Below are 19073 nucleotides of genomic sequence, written 5' to 3' on the forward strand. Positions count from 1 at the left end.
TATCAAGCACGATGATTGAGGCGAGCTGGTTGTCGTTGGGTTCGAAACGGCTGCGACAAATGTTTTTTGAATTTTATCTAATTTCTTTTGAGGCTGTTTCGTTTCAGGCCTTTCAAAGTGACTGCCGCTTCGAGCCAATGACTCCAGTATATCGGCCCTGCTACGAAGAAAGTCAGTGAACTCAGATAGCTTCGGCGAGTCTTCTAGACTGTTTCTTTTTTCCTCCCATTTTCTTAATGTGATCGGGTCAAGCTTGGAGGAGCAAAGAAAAACAATAAGCGTATCCCAGCAATCTACCCTCTCGCCGAGGCTCTCAAGCGCTCGTAAATTTTTTGTTACATTATCAATTAAGTTACGCAAACACTTATCTGATTCTCTTGTCAAAGACTCTATGCGGAATAAGGACTGCAAATGGTTATGAACCAGTTGACGCTTGTTGTCATACCTATTACACAATAAACTCCAAGCGACGGCGTAGTTGGCGGCAGATATTTCCAACGATTTAATTACAAGCGCGGCGCTGCCCTCAAGGGAGGTGCGCAGATAATAGAACTTATTTATATCATTTAAAGAACTATTATTATGCACAATAGACGTAAAAGTATCACGGAACTCAAGCCATTTGCCATAATTTCCATCGAAAGACGGCAGCTTAATTTGGGGGAGTTTAATATTAATTTGATGGCTTGAATTTCGGCTACTAACACTTCCATCGTCAGCATCAGCAAACCTTTGTTTGTGCATCTCTATAAATTCTTGCGCGCAATTGATAAGATCAAAGAAATCGTTTTCAATCTGTATATTTTCAGTCAGCTGATCGTTATCGCTGGTTATCGATTCTATCTTTTCCCGTAAGTCATCAAAATTATTAAAAACAATTTCAAATCTGCTCAACCGCAATGCCAGCTCATTAACTTGACTGGAAGTAATACTTGTATTGCTCTCAAATTCCGCATATTTATTTTTAAACACAGTTACTTTACCCTTAATTACACTACGTTTTTTTAATAAATCTTTTAACTCTGCTTCAGACATTGTAATGAACAACAAGTAATAAAAATGTTATAAATACCGTTTAATCCGGCAAACCTTGCAGTTCAGATTCAAACCCGTGCAACGTTGATAGTCTTAAGAATGTGCTATCACGCCGATGGAGTGGCCGATGCGCGTGATCCTTTGTTCTCCGCGCCGCGTGGCAACTGTCGGCCCGGCCGCTCGACTTGTTTACGCAAAACCTGGAATAGTCGGCGAGTGCAATAAGTACCTATGCAACTACAATGCAAATTTATTCTTTATTGATAGCTAAATGGCTATATGTTATTAAAGGGATTTGATCTTCTACTTAAATGTCTTACTTTTGCACAAAAAAAGGGTAACTTTCGTTTCACTATTTTTTCGGTGGAAAGGAGTTAGAATGAGTGGAAGGATGGAACGGGCACTCCCCTGAAATACGTAGACCAGCAGGCAGCAGGCAGGAGTCCACTTTGCCTCCACGTCACGCCTCCTCCTCGTGGACCTCGTGGTTGCAGGTTACGTTGTCCTTAAAGTTATTGCGCCTCCGCGCAATGTCATGTCTTCGGTCGCCAAAAATTATGTTCGATCTTCTATGAGGTTCTCTTCAATAAATTCACCTTTTATGATGTAACTAATTTTTTATTACTTCGGAAAATTACAATATATATATAGGTAAGTATTATGTGTGTTCGTGTGACCGCGCTCGGATCGCGTCTGGTTTTTGGGAGGTGGGGCGCATCCAATAGTGCAGCCCGCTATCGGTGCACAGTGGGCCTTTTTGTGTGTCTGAACATACTGCTTTATAATGTCGCTGTATAACCTAAGGCACTAAAAACAGCTTCAAGCGATATTGGCTGATTAATAAACCATTATTATGGTTCACGTTAATGCTTTAAAATGGCTGTTAGATGTAAAATAGAACTCAGGTGATCATTAAACATGCCAGCTCTATATGGATTAACGTTAATGCTATAATACTGCTGTTGGCATTTTTTTACTGCTTTATAATGTTATTGTAGAACCTAAGGCGCTAAAAACAGCTTTAAGCGATATTGGCTGATTAATTAACCATTATTATGGTTCACGTTAATGCTTTAAAATGGCTGTTAGATGTAAAATAGAACTCAGGTGATCATTAAACATGCCAGCTCTATATGGATTAACGTTAATGCTATAATACTGCTGTTGGCATTTTTTTACTGCTTTATAATGTTATTGTAGAACCTAAGGCGCTAAAAACAGCTAGAAGCTGTACAGCAAAATCGTGGTTTGCTGCACTAAAACTAATGGCCTTACAGTAGCATTTTAAAATGCCATTATCGAACCAGTATACAGTTTCAGGCACCATAATGGCTTCAAAATGCTGATATAAAGTGTTACGATGCTTCGTGAACTTATATAAGTGTTTATGCGCACCTTAAGTCCTATATAAGCTTACTATTTGTCTGTTAAAATGCTTCCTGTGTTACTTGGGAGGTTTTATTAAGGCGGTCTTTAAAAGGTCCGGGAATGTCCCCTCGGCGAACAATTGATTAATGAGCATATAGTAAGGGATAGTAAGCTCGTCAGCACATTTTTTTATCAAAGCAGGTGATAGTTCATCGATTCCGAAGCTATGTTTATTTTTTAGGGATTTTATTATGCAATTTACTTCTTTTAAGTCCACCGGGCGCAGATACATGGTATTGGTGGTTGGGTTGAGAACAGGCCGGCCTTCATGAACACTGCCTAACTCTTCAGCTGAAAACGCATCTCTGATTTCTTCATCAGTTCTAAAGAAATCCACCACCTGAGTCAAATGAAATTCTCACCCATTGTGGTTTGTTGGCGTCTTCTATTAAAAACACCTGATAGTAATCTCTCAGCAAATAGTATAGGAAACGTGATTCAAGTTATTATAGTATTTCTTGCAAATAACTGATATCAATATTTAACCCGACTATGTGAATCTCGTTCAACTTATAGACTAACATACATATAAATTTCATAAACTTTAAAACTAATCACTATTTTGGCGATAGAATGGCGTGGCTCCGTTGAATCGTCTGGTCTTGTGTCGGATTCGGGCATTAACTATTTTCAGGCACCAAAAATACTAATATCATAATAAATACTTTACATCGGGTAGGTAGTTGACTTTAAATTGAAATTTTCAGTGTTAGTGGAATGCTATACCTACAGTGTGTGAATTAAATACGGGCGAATCTTTAAACGGCGGGTAGCATAGGACCTAAAGTAGTATATTGAGATAAATTTTGCTTAGAATTACAATGAAAATATTGACCATACAAAATAATTCAGCCCGCAATGTATAAAGCAAGTAAAGCAACACATAAGTTATATACGAGATACAAGCTTTTTATAGTAAAAAGCTTATCTTCTTATCTTATAGTTTTGGGGGCCCTTGCGGATACACTTCGACCTTGCGGATCCCTATAGGTCGAAGTGTATCCCTAATAATGCTAGAAAGGTACATACATAACTACTAGGACCCGGTAAGGTCTTAGCAAAGTATTAGGGTTTTTAAAATATTCCTTATCTAGATTTCTTTGGCTTTTATTCATTCTTTCTTCCAATTGGTACATAATTCATTAGTATTTTAGGTACTTATAATAAAATTTTCATTTATTTGTTTTTAACAATAAAATAACAATAAAACCCTTTCCGCGATAAAACCCTTTCAATGGGCGACACTTAAACACGGCTAACACATTGAAAGACTTTCCCTTTTGAACTGAAAGCCCACCCTTCATACCCTTACCTTTGACTAACCCTTACCGAAAAGCTAACCAAAAATAAGGCTAGCTCTTAATAAGGGTTACCCTTATCTTTAAGCGCTTTTTATAAAGGTTTCCCTTTGCGTGAAAGAGACAGGATTAGTATATATCTACGGTAGTGTATGAAAAGGAAAGAAAATATGTGCCTAGTCAAAGAACGCCGCCGTCGCCGCCGACGATCGCTCGGGTCGAAGTAATGTGTTCTTTATGACCAAGGTACGTCTACCTTGGTCATAACGATATTTAGCAGGTAAATTTGTCGCCGCCGACGATCGCTCGGATTCGAAGTAATGTGTGCTTTATGAACAAGGTAGACGACTTAAGTTAGCACGCTCATATACTAAAAGGGAAGCCCTTTATAAGGCTAACCCTTATAAGCAATATGCAAGGTGTTGGTGAGCGGATGATAAGGGTTTTGTGCTACCGATTACTCAAATGTGGTAAACAAAGGGTTTCGTCTGGCAAAGGGTATGGTGAGTTAAGCCTTATGCAATACCCTTATAAAACCCCGATAAGGGATAGCGGGCCGGTCCCTGTGTACATTTTAAAGAAAAAATTAACATGACATTGTAGATAAATTTATACCTAACTATAAGTTTTTAATGATTATGTGCGGTCTAGTTATAAAAATACACACACTATACATATACTTATTTAAATATTTCATGCAATGTTATATACATATCATTTCAATTTTAATTGTCAATAGGGACAATGTTAATAAATACATACTGTTTAGTGGTAAATTAAAATTATCAATAAGGAGTGTTTACGAGAAAGTGACAGGGAAAAAACGTACATTTAGAATCAATTACTCTCATTACAATTTAGCTGGCGGTTTAATATTAAATACAAATACAATATACATACACTTATTTTATATTTACTTGTACTTAATTAAGTGTTTGCATGTAAAGATTAACAACAAACTACTTATGCAGGAAAAAAATAAATATACAAATTATAAACTTCCCCTAAATCTGATATCTATTTTTTATACTCACATCTACCAACCCCTATGTAGTTTTCCATTAAATTTATTATGTAATTTGTTATGTAAATGTTTTACTAATTATGATTTATTATGGAAAGGAAGCGAATAAAATCACATAATTTGACCTTGGCTCTGTTAAATGTATGCTCGCTAAATACTGGTCGGGATAAATTAGTAGCACTAATGGACAGGTACAAACCAGATATAATGGCTTTGAATGAAACGTGGGTACGCGATGGGCAAGAACAGTTTATACCGCCAATACCAAATTACGTTCTAAAAAATAAAACCCGTCCGAATGGGCAAAAAGGGGGAGGAGTAGGCTTTTATATTCGAAAGGGTCTTCGAGTAAGTATAAAAAATCATCCATTATCGCAATTAGAGCACATGTAGTTGGAGCTTAAGATAAGTGGAGTGGGGAGTTTTGCTATCGGTACGGCATATAGGCCGGAATCGGTATCGGTAGATAACGCCATAGAAGCGCTAAGCGAGTCGATGGATATGTTTGCGTCTTGTAATGGGATCTTTATTCTTACAGACTTTAACGTTGAAATGTCTATGACCCGGGTATTGAGGTGTCACAGAACTGTTGTGAGCAAGGCCACACTTATTAATATACTCAAAAATATGAAATATACCTACGGCTAGATGAGCATGTGAATAGGGTCGAGGTTCAGGCCACTTTGGAGTAGAGACTTTAATCCAGTATTTTAAAAGAGGACGCCCTGGACTGAAGTTTCCAGCAAACGCATGACAGGTTCTAAATGAAAAGGCAAGTTACTTAAAATATACACTATATTCTTACGGTTAGCAAATACACGAAATTGTTATACCACTATTAAATTTAAGAGAAGCTTAGGGTACTATTGACGGTGTTATCAATATAAAATAATAATTCAATAATAATGAAAATCTGCAGCTTCAACCAAACAAATACTACTACTACTTTTGATACCTACCTCCTTAATCCTAATGCGCGCTTATCTAAACCTAAATCTAAAAGAAGATGTCAAAGATGGCAACACTAACAAACTTTCCCTTTATTAAAGAAATTGCCTATCACCGACAATGGTGAAACTATGTAAAAAGCTACTACCCAGCTATCACACAATTCCTATTTCACGAACAGAAGTTCTTTCAAAGTACAAAGTATAGGAGAACGCAGTCCCTTTATAGATTTAATATCGTCATAGCAAGTAGTCCCATTTAAGGGTTTATAGTATGTAAATAAGTTTCTGTAGTTTATTCAGATTACATAAGTTTAATTCAAGGTTATGTCTTTATAAGGACATTATAAAGAACAGTTTGGTTCGATGCATCCGATACCAATATATATATAGAATTCAAATTATAGGGAACGACTACCATATCAGAGGAAAACGAGCTTGCGACAGGCTTCGTTCAGCTCAGAGAGTAGGTTCTAATATCAAGTATTACCTAGGATAATTGAAGTTTAGGTATTTGTCCAATGGGTGTACAGACGAGTACCGCTACGAGGACGGCTCGGCTTCACCGGGTCGAACAATATCCTTTATATGAAAGTTACCTAGAGGTTTTCCTTCTAAGGATTTTAAGGAGTACACTAGAGGACTCAATTTTTTATGGACGACACACTTGTCGTATCTGGGATCTAATTTAGCTGAGAAATGATTAGCTGCATTTGACAATGGGAAACATCTTTTATAAACGATTTGCCCTTCTTCTAATTCTACGTGACGCTTCCTCATGTTGTAATACCTAGCATTACGTACATGTGAGGCAGTCAACAAGCTACGCACTTTTTGAAATACAGATTTGAGCTCTTTAAGTTTCTCTGAAAAAGCACCACTGGTATCTAGTTCGAGCGCGTTTTGATCTATGGGACCTTCGCTATTATAAAGAGAACCGTCTATTAGAATCATTTGACGACCATGTGTTAGAAAGTACGGTGTATCTTTAGTGACTTCGTGACGAGCTGTATTTAAGGCACACTGAATTTCCGCTACGTTCTTATCCCAGTTACGGTGATCAGAACGCACGTACGAGGAAATGGTTCTCACTAGTTCACGGTCCACTCGTTCCGTTTGATTCGTCTGAGGATGATATCTAGGGTTATAGAAAATATGAGGGACATCATATTTGGACATTAAGTCTCGAAAATCTTTAGAAATAAATTGAACGCCATTGTCGCAGAATATATATTTAGGAACCCCATGTACAATTAATATTCCTTTTTCCATGCACTTAACTATACCTTTCGCAGTTATGGTGCGTAGTGGAAACAAAGTCACATACTTACTAAAGTAATCAGCACATACAAAAAGATACTGATTCCTCAGATAAGATGGAGGAAAAGGACCAAGAATGTCACAAGAAATTGCTTCGCCTGGTGACGATATACGCCGGGGATTCCCCATTAAACCAGGACGAGCTAAATTAACAGGTTTATATGTTTTTCTCAAAAATGGACGGCAAAGTCGACGTTGCCGGTTAAAAAGTAGGTCGCGAAGTGCGTAGTTTATGGTCAGTCAAAAATTAAAAAGTTAAAAACATGTTGCATACAAATTCCATTATTTGTCGAGTTGCAAACTTTTTAAAAGTTGAAGTGACCATATCAAATGAAGGCATAGGTCCAAACAGATGATCAGTACTTATTATTATAATGTTGGTACCGCGACTATTTAGGTATCTCAAATAGGTTGGCGTATTTTCAGCAGAAAAATACACTTCCATTTTTAATTTAAAAAAATAAAACGGCGGCAAAGCAATTCTTTTTACTTTTTTCTGTGAAAATATATACATAAGAACGTTGCTTCTGTAAAATATTTCTATTATATTTGCATTTGTTGCGCCATTTTTGAGAAAAGCACTATATATGACTCGGCTGGAAGGCTACTTGCTGGCTTCGGATTCAATTAAACGGACTCCCAAGGTCGTCCGTTTAAAACGAATCCTCAGCCAGCAAGTAGCTACTTCCGAGCCTCGACAATAATGTACTATTACATATTTCACAAGAGTCGACGTATTCTTTGACGTCTTGAAACAAAGTAGGCCAATAATATAAGTCAGCTATTTTGGAATGGGTTTTAGCCACACCAAAGTGACCAGCAGTAGGATCATCATGATACTTATTTAAGATTTCATTTCGGTGCTCATAGGGGAGTACCAGCTTCCAGTCAAATTGAGCTGTCAGACGATACTTATTCTTAGAGTAACGGAAAAGTTTATCATTTTCAATTTTAAAGTTGGGAAAGAGAAGGTTTTTCAGATACCTTTTTGTATAAATCAAGATACCATGGATCTTGAATAGTAACAGAATTTATAGAACTGACATGTATACGAGAGAGACAGTCAGGTATAACATGTTCTTTGCCCTTCCGATGAATTATTTCAAACTTAAATTGACTCAATCTACACGCCCATCGATTTTAACGTCCTGTAGGGTTTTTTAAGTTTCGGAACCATTTCAAAGATGCATGGTCCGTTACAATATAACACTTTCTACCTTCTACATATGCTCGATATTGCTCGAGACCATAAATCACAGCTAAGAGTTCGCGCTCGGTAGCCGAATAGTTCGTCTCTGGTTGGTTAAGAGTACGGCTGCAATACGCTATGGGATGATCTATCCCCTGATAAGATTGTGTCAAAACCGCGCCGACAGCGTAAGAAGATGCATCTGTATGATTATGGAAGCTTTCATTAAAATTAGGGCATTTAAGAATAGGAGAAGATACTAAGGCAGACTTAAGTATGTTGACAGAATCGTTAACTTCATCTGTCCATTCAAATTTTACCTTCTTACTCGTTAAGCGAGATAAGGGTCGAGCTTTTTTAGCGAAGTTATTTATGAAACGCCGGTACCAACCGCACATTCCTAGAAAACGTTTAATATCCTTAGCATCTTTAGGAGTAGGAAAATTTAATATTACATCAATTTTAGCAGGATCGGTTCTTAGACCGTATCTATCAACTAAATACCCCAGGTATTTAAGTTCACTCCTACAGAAGGACGATTTTTTCATATTAATAGTTAAATTGGCTGCTTTCAGTTTTTCAAAAACTGCTCTCCACAACCTTATATGTTCATCAAAATCAGAAGTGCAAATAATTATGTCATCAATATAACAGAAAACTTTATGATCAAAATGAGAAGTAAAGAGATTATCCATCAAACGTTGCATAGTCGCAGAAGCGCCTACCAAACCAAAACACATTCTATTGTAGTGGAATAATCCTTTCCCTGGTACGGTAAAACTAGTTTTCTCCTTGGAATCTTCACTAAGAGGTATCTGATGATATGCCGCACTTAAATCAAGAGAAGTAAGAAATTTCGCATCGCGTAAATTATCCAGAATATACTGAACGTGTGGCACAGGATAAGCATCAGATTTTGAAACTGCATTTACTTTTCTACTGTCTAAACAAAGTCTTAAATCCCCGTTAGGTTTTTCTACCATAACGACGGGAGAGTTCCAAGGAGAGTGAGAGGGTTCAACGATTCCCTCTTTAAGCATGCGATCAACTTCCTTTGCTAATGCAGCTTGTTTATAAGGACTAAGTCGATAATATTTTTGTTTTATAGGGGGAGTATCTCCAGTATTTATAACAAGTTCAATTAAGTGAGTCTTTCCCATCCCAACCTTATCAGTATCAATTTGATCAAAAAGAGATTTAGTATCCTCAAATTGGGATTTCTGTTCAGCAGATAAGGAGTCATAAGTATTTAGTCCGGTCTCTGACGGTAAAACGTCAAGACTAGCTATATAATGAGAATCAGTCTTCTCTACATTAGTAATGAGGCCTGGAGCTAAGCCATAGGCTCTCCAAAAGTTTAAACCAAGTACCATCGGAGTAGTAATCTCCGGTTGAATATTAAAATGAATGTTTAACTTGACCTTTATAGTTTACAGGTAAAATCATGTATTCAGTAGATACGATACGATGATCGTCCGCAACGTTAACCATAACAGGCTTTGTATGTTTTTGAATTGGTATCCCACCTGTAGCGAATACTAAATGGCTGTTGTGACCCAGGAAACTAACACTGGCTCCACAATCTAACAACGCCTTAAAATTTAAGTTGAGTATGTTTAACAAAGCATATACTCTATTGTCTCCCTTAGGAGGATTAAAGAAAATTGTCTTTTCAGCACGGCAGGGAGCAGAAGATCGACATTTATTATTAGCAGAAAAGACCCTATTTAGTTTTTTGGAAGAAAGTTACATTTTGAACACTCAGGAGTACGAACTCCTTTTTCTCCACACTTGAAACAAACGTGAGAGACCCTACATAACCTAGTAGCGTGGTTGACTCTACCACAACGGAAGCATTGTACATTAGAAGAGCTTTGTGCGGCAGCGGCAACAAAAGCTTTTGAAGAATTAGGTGAGCGCGAAGTGTACGCCCCCTGACGATATTCTACACCTTTCTTAGGAATATTCGAGGAAAAATTTCCACCATTATTTGACAAATCCGGTTCACGAAATTGTTTGGCTCTGACTTGAGCTAACTCTATGCGTTTGCAGAGCGTTTTCAGCTGCTGAATTGACTGCACGTCATGCAACGCCAAATCTTTCGAATATTCAGGACGGATGTTGCGCATCATAGTGTCTCCTGCTCCGGAACCTCTTTAGTAAGACGTTCGTACATCCCTAGTACCGTTGAAACGAAGTACACTATGGTCTCTGACTTAGCTTGTGTCCTAGCACGAATCTCTTGTAATAATTGATGATCCAAGTCCGGAATATCCAATTCTTCCCTTAAAGCGGCGATGACCTCTTTATAAGACGAGAGCTTCGTTCGTTGTGACCGGAACCACGATAACGCCGGACCCTCGAGAATTTCAGGAAACCCTCTATATATTCTATTCTCTGAAATTCTTCGGGCATCCCGTAACTCCTCAAGTCGTGACAGAAATAAACGAACGCAAGTCACCCCTAAATTTCAAGTTCAACGAGTTTATGTTAAAAGTCTATTCCGGTTTACACTACCCGGGTTAACTACTCGGGTTTCGATAGCGGAATGATTTTCCTCTTCGGAATCAGATGATGATGCTGGAGGATCTTGATCACCTAACCGTTCCATCATAGTATTAATCTTGGCCTTTAATAATTGAACCTCTCCGGATTTTTGCGACAAGCGAGATATACGACATAAAAGATACTTGCCTCTAGAAATCAATCTATTTACAGTAGACGCAGACAAATCCTCAGTTACTTCGGATTTTATCAGGAGAACTCCAACCTTTTGTTGACAAATTGCTAATTCGGAATCGGGATCACTCGGAGTGAGATCCTGGAATTTTAAGCTACCCTTTTTAGCAAGATCAGCTGTTTGTTGTAACACCTGGCATAAGCTAGGTCTGCGCGATACAGGATTAATCGGAAGTTTGCGAATCGCTAACTCATGTGTTATTTCATCTTTATGTAGGTGTGCTATTTTGCACCCTGCCTCAAGAAAGTCCATTTTAATAGTGATATGTAATATCAGAATATCAAGAAAGATAATTTCAGTTGATTATTTGTAGTTTTTCAAGTTAAAATTTTAAAAGATTCTAACCTTTTTAATTATTTATTAAGAGTTACTCTCACCCTTTCTCAGTTTAAGTACCGCTCATTATTTAACATAAGTATAAGTCTTAATTTTAGTTTTATTAGATTAACTTTATAAGTTTAACCTTAATTATTTAAGTTCACTTGGAATTGTCACGCTCCAAAGGCCCCACGCCACACCACTTGGGCACGCCACTGATATGACCCGGGTATTGAGGTGTCACAGAACTGTTGTGAGCAAGGGCACACTTATTAATATACTTTAAATTAAAAAATGCTCAAAAATATGAAATATACCTACGGCTAGATGAGCATGTGAACAGGGTCGAGGTTCAGGCCACTTTGGAGTAGAGACTTCAATCCAGTATTTTAAAATAGGACGCCCTGGACTGAAGTTTCCAGAAAACGCATGACAGGTTCCAAATGAAAAGGCAAGTTACTTAAAATATACACTATATTCTTACGGTTAGCAAATACACGACATTGTTATACAGATTACACTATTAAATTTAAGAGAAGCTTAGGGTACTATTGACGGTGTTATCAATATAAAATAATAATTAATTTATTACAGGCGTAGACATGAGCGAGGTTGGAAACCATTAACTAGGTAGATATATACATTGCCTTCTTTATTGCTTCTCCCCCTCGGCTCCGATCGGCATTTTCGAGACGGGCAGCACATGTACGACGAGATTACAAAAATGAATCCCCGCTTGCTACAACAGGGTTGGGCGATTAAAACACCTTGTTTTACACATCACGCTCCGCCATTTTGGCAGAACGCACCGACCTTTAAAGTCAAGATGCTTTCAATCCTCCAATTGAACAGCAAATGCTATCGAAAAATGCAAGTGCATTCAGACTGCTGAATCTCTGAGTGAACGACATCGAATGACGTATGCCCGCGGAACACACTCGCTCTTACCAAATGAATGTACGAACAATACCAGAAACTTCAACAATTCCAAACATGGAAATAATTATATATTTACAAAGCCAAAAATATGGACAACCTTTCCAAATAGAAAGTTTATAAATGCAATGATTATGTTATTTTACCAACGAGTGTGGCTACCACACTTCATCGACCGCCATCTTGAAATACAGATACAAACGTACATGTCAGTTGTCATTGCTGTCAAGTCGACATGAACTCCAAATGTAGTTTCTTTATATATTCCCAAATTTTGTGTTTTTGACCAAAACTACTAGTGAAAAGGAAGGAATTTCAATATCAAATATAAGTGCCGTCGGACAAACGAAGTGTCCGGGCTATAATTCTACAAACTACAAATGTTGAGTTGTATGATTTAGCTCACCGTCAAGGTAAGTTTTATGTTCGAAATATAGCTAAAAGCAAATGAAAAAGGTTTAAAATGAATAGTATGGGTCTTGCCCAAGAAGTATTTACCATATAACTACGATAAATAGATATTCATTACTAAGTTTTCGCCAAATAAACATCTGACAATTTCTCCTACCAAATATATACAGACTGAGTGTTTAACTCCATTTAAAACACTTGGAGCAGACTGCAAAGTGTTACAACGTGAATGTTAGATTACTAGACAGACCAAACACAAAAAAATTACTATCATTTATGTCGCAAAGGAACCTTGACCAACTGGTCGAGGAACCGACTAGGATAACGAACAATACGGTTTCGTTATTAGATTTAATAATAACCGATAGTCCTAATATTTGCAAATCTATATCTGTGCATCACAACCATAATATTAGCGACCATGCCATGGTAATCGTAAAGCTTAGAATCACAAAACCTAAACAGTCGCCGCAGTATATTTACAAGAGGTATTTGGATAAAATAAATATGGAAAAATTTAACTCCGATCTCAGTCTCCTACCTTGGGGAGATATAATAAAATTAGAAAGGGTAAATGATAAAGTGAGGTTTTTTTAATTATTTGGTTACTACTTTGTTCGATAAGCACGCACCGATCAGACGTTTACGCATAAATAATAAATCGTATCCATAGGTAACGGATAATATTAAACATGATGAACCTACGCGATTCCGCATGGGCTAAAGCGCAAAAAACGGGATCCCAAGCACATAAAGACTATTATAAAAGCTTACGTAACTACACAAACGGAGCCTTAGAGCGGGAGAAAACAGCCTACTTTACCTATTTTGTTAATAAAAATAAAAGTCACCCGAAAAATATGTGGACACACCTTAAGAGCTGTGCAATAATAGGAGATAAAGCGAAACCACAAATACCACAACATTTATGTAATCCAAATGCGCTCAATGACTTTTTTCTGGAGGTCCCGGGCTCCGAAAAAATACATGTCGAAACTCAGGCATTTTTCGAGCACAGTAGATGCAATAGTTGCGTTTTTAATATCGAAAAGGCTACGGGAAAACAAATTCTTAAAATTATTCGATCTGTAGAAACCAAGGCTAGTGGGCATGATAATATATCTATGGACATGATACGACTCACCTTAACATCACATTACCGATAATAACACATATTATAAACACATCAATTGAGACAGGTATTTTCCCAGAAGACTGGAAATTAGCGAAAATAAGGCGAATCCCTAAAAATACCAAGATGGACGAGTATAAGGATCTACGGCCAATCAGCCTTCTCGCGATCCTTTCAAAAATAATAGAAAAGGTAGTCTGTGAGCAGTTGGGCAGGTACCTGGATGAAAATGAGTTCTTACCGAAACAACAGTCTGGGTTCCGTAGTATGCACGGTACAGCGACAGCTTTAGCAAAAGTCACAGACGATGTAATAACAGCAGCGGACGAAGGAAAAGGCTCGATTATTGTTTTGTTAGACTTTTCTCGTGCATTCGATTGTATTAATCCGTCACTACTGCTTTCAAAGATGGCATACTATGGAATTGCTCAACCATCGCGAAAGTGGTTTCAGTCGTTCCTTACGGGTAGGCAGCAGTACGTGGAGCTACAACTGGAGCAAGGTGTGACGGCTACATCTCAGATACGTCAGATCAAAAGAGGAACACCCCAGGGATCTGTTTTAAGTCCGTTGCTATTTATACTGTACACTGCCGACCTTGTGTCTAGACTCAAGCACAAGCACTGTGATGTACACCTGTATGCAGACGACACACAACTTTATCACTCCTTTAAACCACAAGAAATGACCGTAGCCTTAAATAAGATAAACAATCTAGTACTTAGTCCGTCCAAGTCGCAGTTTGTAGTAGTGGGTAGTAAGTGGCAAAGGGAAAAAATTATAAACCAAAAACCCGAAGTACATGTGGGACTAGAGTCTGTACCTCGGGTACCCTTTGCTAAGAATGTGGGACTCTTTATGGATGAAGAACTAAGATTTGAACATCACGTTAATATTAAGATACGGAATGCATTCTATCGTCTCAAGACCTTATACAGCTGTAGGAAATACTTGTCCGAAAAAATAAGAGAAATTCTTGTGGAAGCTCTAGTATTATCACCATTTAACTACACAGACATTGTCTATGGTCCGAGGTTATTAGCGATAACAAAAAAGTCCATACAACGAGTACAGAATGCTTGTACACGTTTTTGTTACAATATCACTAAAAGAGCACATATAACACCGTACCTTAATGTCAAAAACACCCTAAACATGGAAAATAGAAGAAACCTGCATTTGTCCTTTACACTTCGTAAAATTATAGAATTTGAGAAACCACCTTATCTTTATGCAAAACTGAAGTGGGTAAACGATGGAAACAAGTTAATGAGAAGTCATAGAAAACATTCCTTGATGGTCCCTAAACATAAAACCAAGTTCTTTAGGGGAGGATTCAAGTATGCAGCAACAAAAATTTGGAATGATCTCCCACCACCACTAAGAACTCCTATGCCGTTGCTAAAATTCAAGAAACTGGTTAAAGTACATTTATTAAGAATATAGAAAGGAAATCCCCCCCTAACTAACTAACGAATAAATAAAAAACAATATAATCAGTAATCAGTGTGTTTATTGCTGTCATAGGTATACAAGTTGGTACATTTATTGGTTCAGCTATGAAACCCTGTAGGGCAATGCAATATAACTAATAAAAAAAATATATATACGCACAAACACACACACACAGCTATAAGCAGCCGCGCCGATCGCATATATATAATATGACCAGTATAGGTACATACTGGTTTGAGCAATGGTGTGTAACGACCGACCAAAAGGGGCCCGTCTGAAAATCAGCGCTGGGTATATCAACATATATCTAGCAAAAGGTACCCATTGCCTATACCACAAACAGACCTAGATGTAGTTTACTGTTTCAATTTTCTTTTTTTTTCTGTGCATGTTTTCTATAATGTTTTTTGTGGAATTTAAGTGTATTGTGTTTTTTTTTTGGTTTGGCTCTTGTGCAATGTTTTTATATTTTTCTTCTGGTATAAGCAATAAAACATATTTTATTTATTTATAAAATATGTAAGCGTATTATTAACTGGTACTGCTCGTCTAAACGCTGAAAAATTGTCTTCACGGCGAGACAATACAGCGATTTAACGTTTTTACCAAAAACGCGTGCTATTGCAGCCCTTTTTTTGTTATTAAACTCATATTGTTACTTTTCGTAACGTTATATAATCGAAAAGAGTTAAATTAAATATTCCGCTGCGAAAAGAAACACTGAGCTTTGTTTTAGATTAGATACTTTTAAACTTTTTTTTAATTTAACGTAACGAAATGTAAGTGGCCAGTATTAAGTAGGTATGCAATCTGCACGTTTCTCTAAAGAGGTTTCACACATTTCGTATTATGTTATATTAAGGCGAGTCTAGGAAATGTATGTAAAGATATCTCTATGTTCTCCCTTAGATAAAATTTTGAAAAAAATACATGTAGTTTATTAGTGGGTGTACTATTGGTGAAAAAACTAGAGCGGACTCTAACCTGTAAGTAATTTAAAAAAAAAAAAGTTTTGCAGCTTTTTTTTTTTGCTATGACATAATGAAAATATTATTATGTCATATAATTATCTTGACTCAATGTACAACATATGTGAATTATACTAAAATCGGTTTACAAGAAAAAAAGTTATCAAAGAACAATGATTTTTCTTTTTTTTTTTACAAAAACTATAATGTTTAGGATGCTCAAATTTTGCACAATAATTACTGGTGTAGAGACACACCAACCATAAAAATTACAAGCCCAAATTCGTCGGGGACAGAATCACTTAGCTTATCCTGGCACGTCCTTTGCTACGCGGAATTAACGATTTTGGGGAAAAGATCTATACACTCTATTATTTGTTGATGTACCATGTTGGATATATAATTTTAAACTCTTAAAATGAAAAATTAAAGAATAGTAATATTATCGCCTAAGAAATAAAAATAATGCAAAAGAAACGACTTAGAAAGTATTAATAATGAGAAAATGTTGACCTAAGAAATAAAAATGTTGTGATAAATGTCAGTAGGTCATATTTGAGAATAGAGAAACAAGCGAATGACAAAAAAAGGTATGGGTAGAAATTCGGGTGGGAAAAAATGCGAATGGAAAATTCGCTACGCGGAATTAACGATTTTGGGGAAAAGATCTATACACTCCCGCCAGCAGCGGGGCAGGGCCCAAGCTGCTGGTGGTCAGGGCCGCAGAGAGAGGAACCGGCGGACTATCCGCGCCGTGTCCAAGATCACCGCCTTCTGCATCTGACCCTTGATCCAACCACCTAGCGAGAGTCTCTCAAGGTGCTGGTTGAGACTCTTCGCTATGAGACCGTTCGCTGAAACGACTATCGGGATAATGATCGTCGATATTATTATTATTATTATATTATTATCAGTCTGAATTTACATAATCGCTAAAACACAATTTAATTTGAAGCAACGGAAACGTCACTGGCAGTCGAAGGTTTATTTTGGTGATAGGAATCACTGGCGGAAGAGTTCGGATAACCTTCTTCTTTAACTTTCTCCATAGCTTCTTCGAGAGTCAAATTGTAGATAAAAGTCTGCACAACGCCGTTCTTGTCAACGGTGATGAATAAATGACCAAATCCAGGCTGGTTGAGATTCTGCGGGTTGACGATTGCTGCAATTTCATGGTCCACCATGCGCCGCAATTGATGGTCAGATAGCGTGTAATTGAAGCCATTAATACCAATCAGTTGATGAGTAGTTGTTACCGGCAATTGTCCAGATTTTAGCTTTTGGCTCAAGTCAAGCAAATCCTGGGATGTCAAGATAGTTTTGGTGCCATCCTTGGTCACTGATTGGATGTAAGGCAGGTAAAGGCGTTTGTACGATCCATCGAATTGGACCCTGTCGTCGACAGGTGCTGATGCAACCTGTTGGTAGTAAATTAATGTGTTAGTTATTAATTATGCAAATTTCTAGTTTAATATAGGTATACCGAAAAATATACATATGTAGGTATAAGGTAGTTATTTGTTTTACGAGGGAGCAAAGCCGTTGTTTAACCCCTCGTGCTAATATTGATGCCCGAGCGAGCAAAAGATTCCAAAACTGAACCAGCGAGTGGTTCGAAAATGGAATCTTGAGTGTCGCAAGGGTTTCAAGGCACGAGGGTTAAACAAACTTTGCCACCGAGTGTAACACAAACATTTTCACCACACCAACGTAAGGAAAATACTAACTGTAACAAAATACTAATTCAATCAAAATAAACGCTATTAAATATTTAAGTACCCATCATTCAAAATCATCACTTACAAGTCAATTCCACAAGCCAAAATTAGGAAACAACTAAAAATTTGTATCTAATTACTTTGCCACTCTTGTGGATAAAATGCAGTTTTTGAAGTATCAAGAGAGCCACCAGCCACCAGCTGTTGTGGTGAAAAATCAATTGTATGGCCAAAAAGGGTAAAACTGTTTTTACCTCTCAAAATATACCTAATTATACTCCTTGTACCTACGAGTATAAAGTTAACAATTAAAGGACGTTAGCCGCTTAAGCTGAAGACGGCGTTCGATTCCGGCCTCGGCCACCAGAGGGCATAGCATAGTAACTTTTTTTAATATATTCTCATTATTAAATACTCAGTAAAATTAAAAAAAATATGATGTTTTACCTGATATATCGCAAGGGTGAAAAGAACTACGAATGTTGGCACAAACATGATTTATTCTTTTTTTATTAGTTTCGATCACTGTGAGATGAAAACTCCGACTACCATTTCACGTGTATATCATTCCGTATTTATAATTGTCTACCGAAAGATGACATCATTGTTGCAGTGAAGGAAAAACAAGTTTATAAATGAGGAAAATTCCACAAGGAAAAATAAGCTACAGAAATGACATGAGTAAACTCCTCAGACAAAGAAAAAAAACCGGCCAAGTGCGATTCGGACTCGCGCACCGAGGGTTCCGTACTTTTTAGTATTTGTTATAGCGACAACAGAAATACATCATCTGTGAAAATTTCAACTGTCTAGCTATCACGGTTCATGAGGCAGTACAGCCTGGTGACAGACAGACAGACAGACGGACAGACAGACGGACAGTGGAGTCTTAGTAATAGCTATCACGGATCATGAGATGAGAAGCCTGGTGACAGGTCCCGTTTTTACCCTTTGGGTACGGAACCCTAAAAATGCAGTAAACGATCGTTACTCAGCAGGTAAACCCCCGATATTATGAAAGTTGAGTCACACAATCGGGAAGCCTATTGATGTGTAGGTATACCCGAGATAACAGCGAACAGACTGCAAAGATATGTAATAGAATATGTACCTACGCTGCGTACCTAATGGGAATAACTGCACCGATTTCTTAT

At 37.4% G+C, this 19073-nt stretch overlaps 1 protein-coding gene across 1 annotated transcript; it reads right to left on the bottom strand.

Moving 5' to 3' along the window:
- Positions 1 to 17026: 17026 nt before the first annotated feature.
- Positions 17027 to 18462, bottom strand: LOC134747073 (uncharacterized). The gene is made up of 2 exons (XM_063681637.1): positions 18367 to 18462; positions 17027 to 17619 (listed from the first exon to the last, which is right to left on the bottom strand). The coding sequence occupies exons 1-2, from the start codon at positions 18412 to 18414 to the stop codon at positions 17146 to 17148; spliced, it is 522 nt and encodes a 173-aa protein (XP_063537707.1). The 5' UTR covers positions 18415 to 18462; the 3' UTR covers positions 17027 to 17145.
- Between the last annotated feature and the right edge of the window lie 611 nt (positions 18463 to 19073).

This window comes from Cydia strobilella, chromosome 14, assembly GCF_947568885.1.
Source record: "Cydia strobilella chromosome 14, ilCydStro3.1, whole genome shotgun sequence".
Taxonomy (NCBI): Eukaryota; Metazoa; Arthropoda; class Insecta; order Lepidoptera; family Tortricidae; genus Cydia; species Cydia strobilella.

What these genes read in the sequence shown, in the direction of transcription:
- LOC134747073 (XM_063681637.1), bottom strand. Translation starts at nt 18,414, where the DNA reads ATGTTTGTGCCAACATTCGTAGTTCTTTTCACCCTTGCGATATATCAG. An exon ending in TCACCCTTGCGATATATCAG is followed by an intron (nt 17,620 to 18,366) that starts GTAAAACATCAT and finishes TACTACCAACAG; the next exon opens with GTTGCATCAGCACCTGTCGA.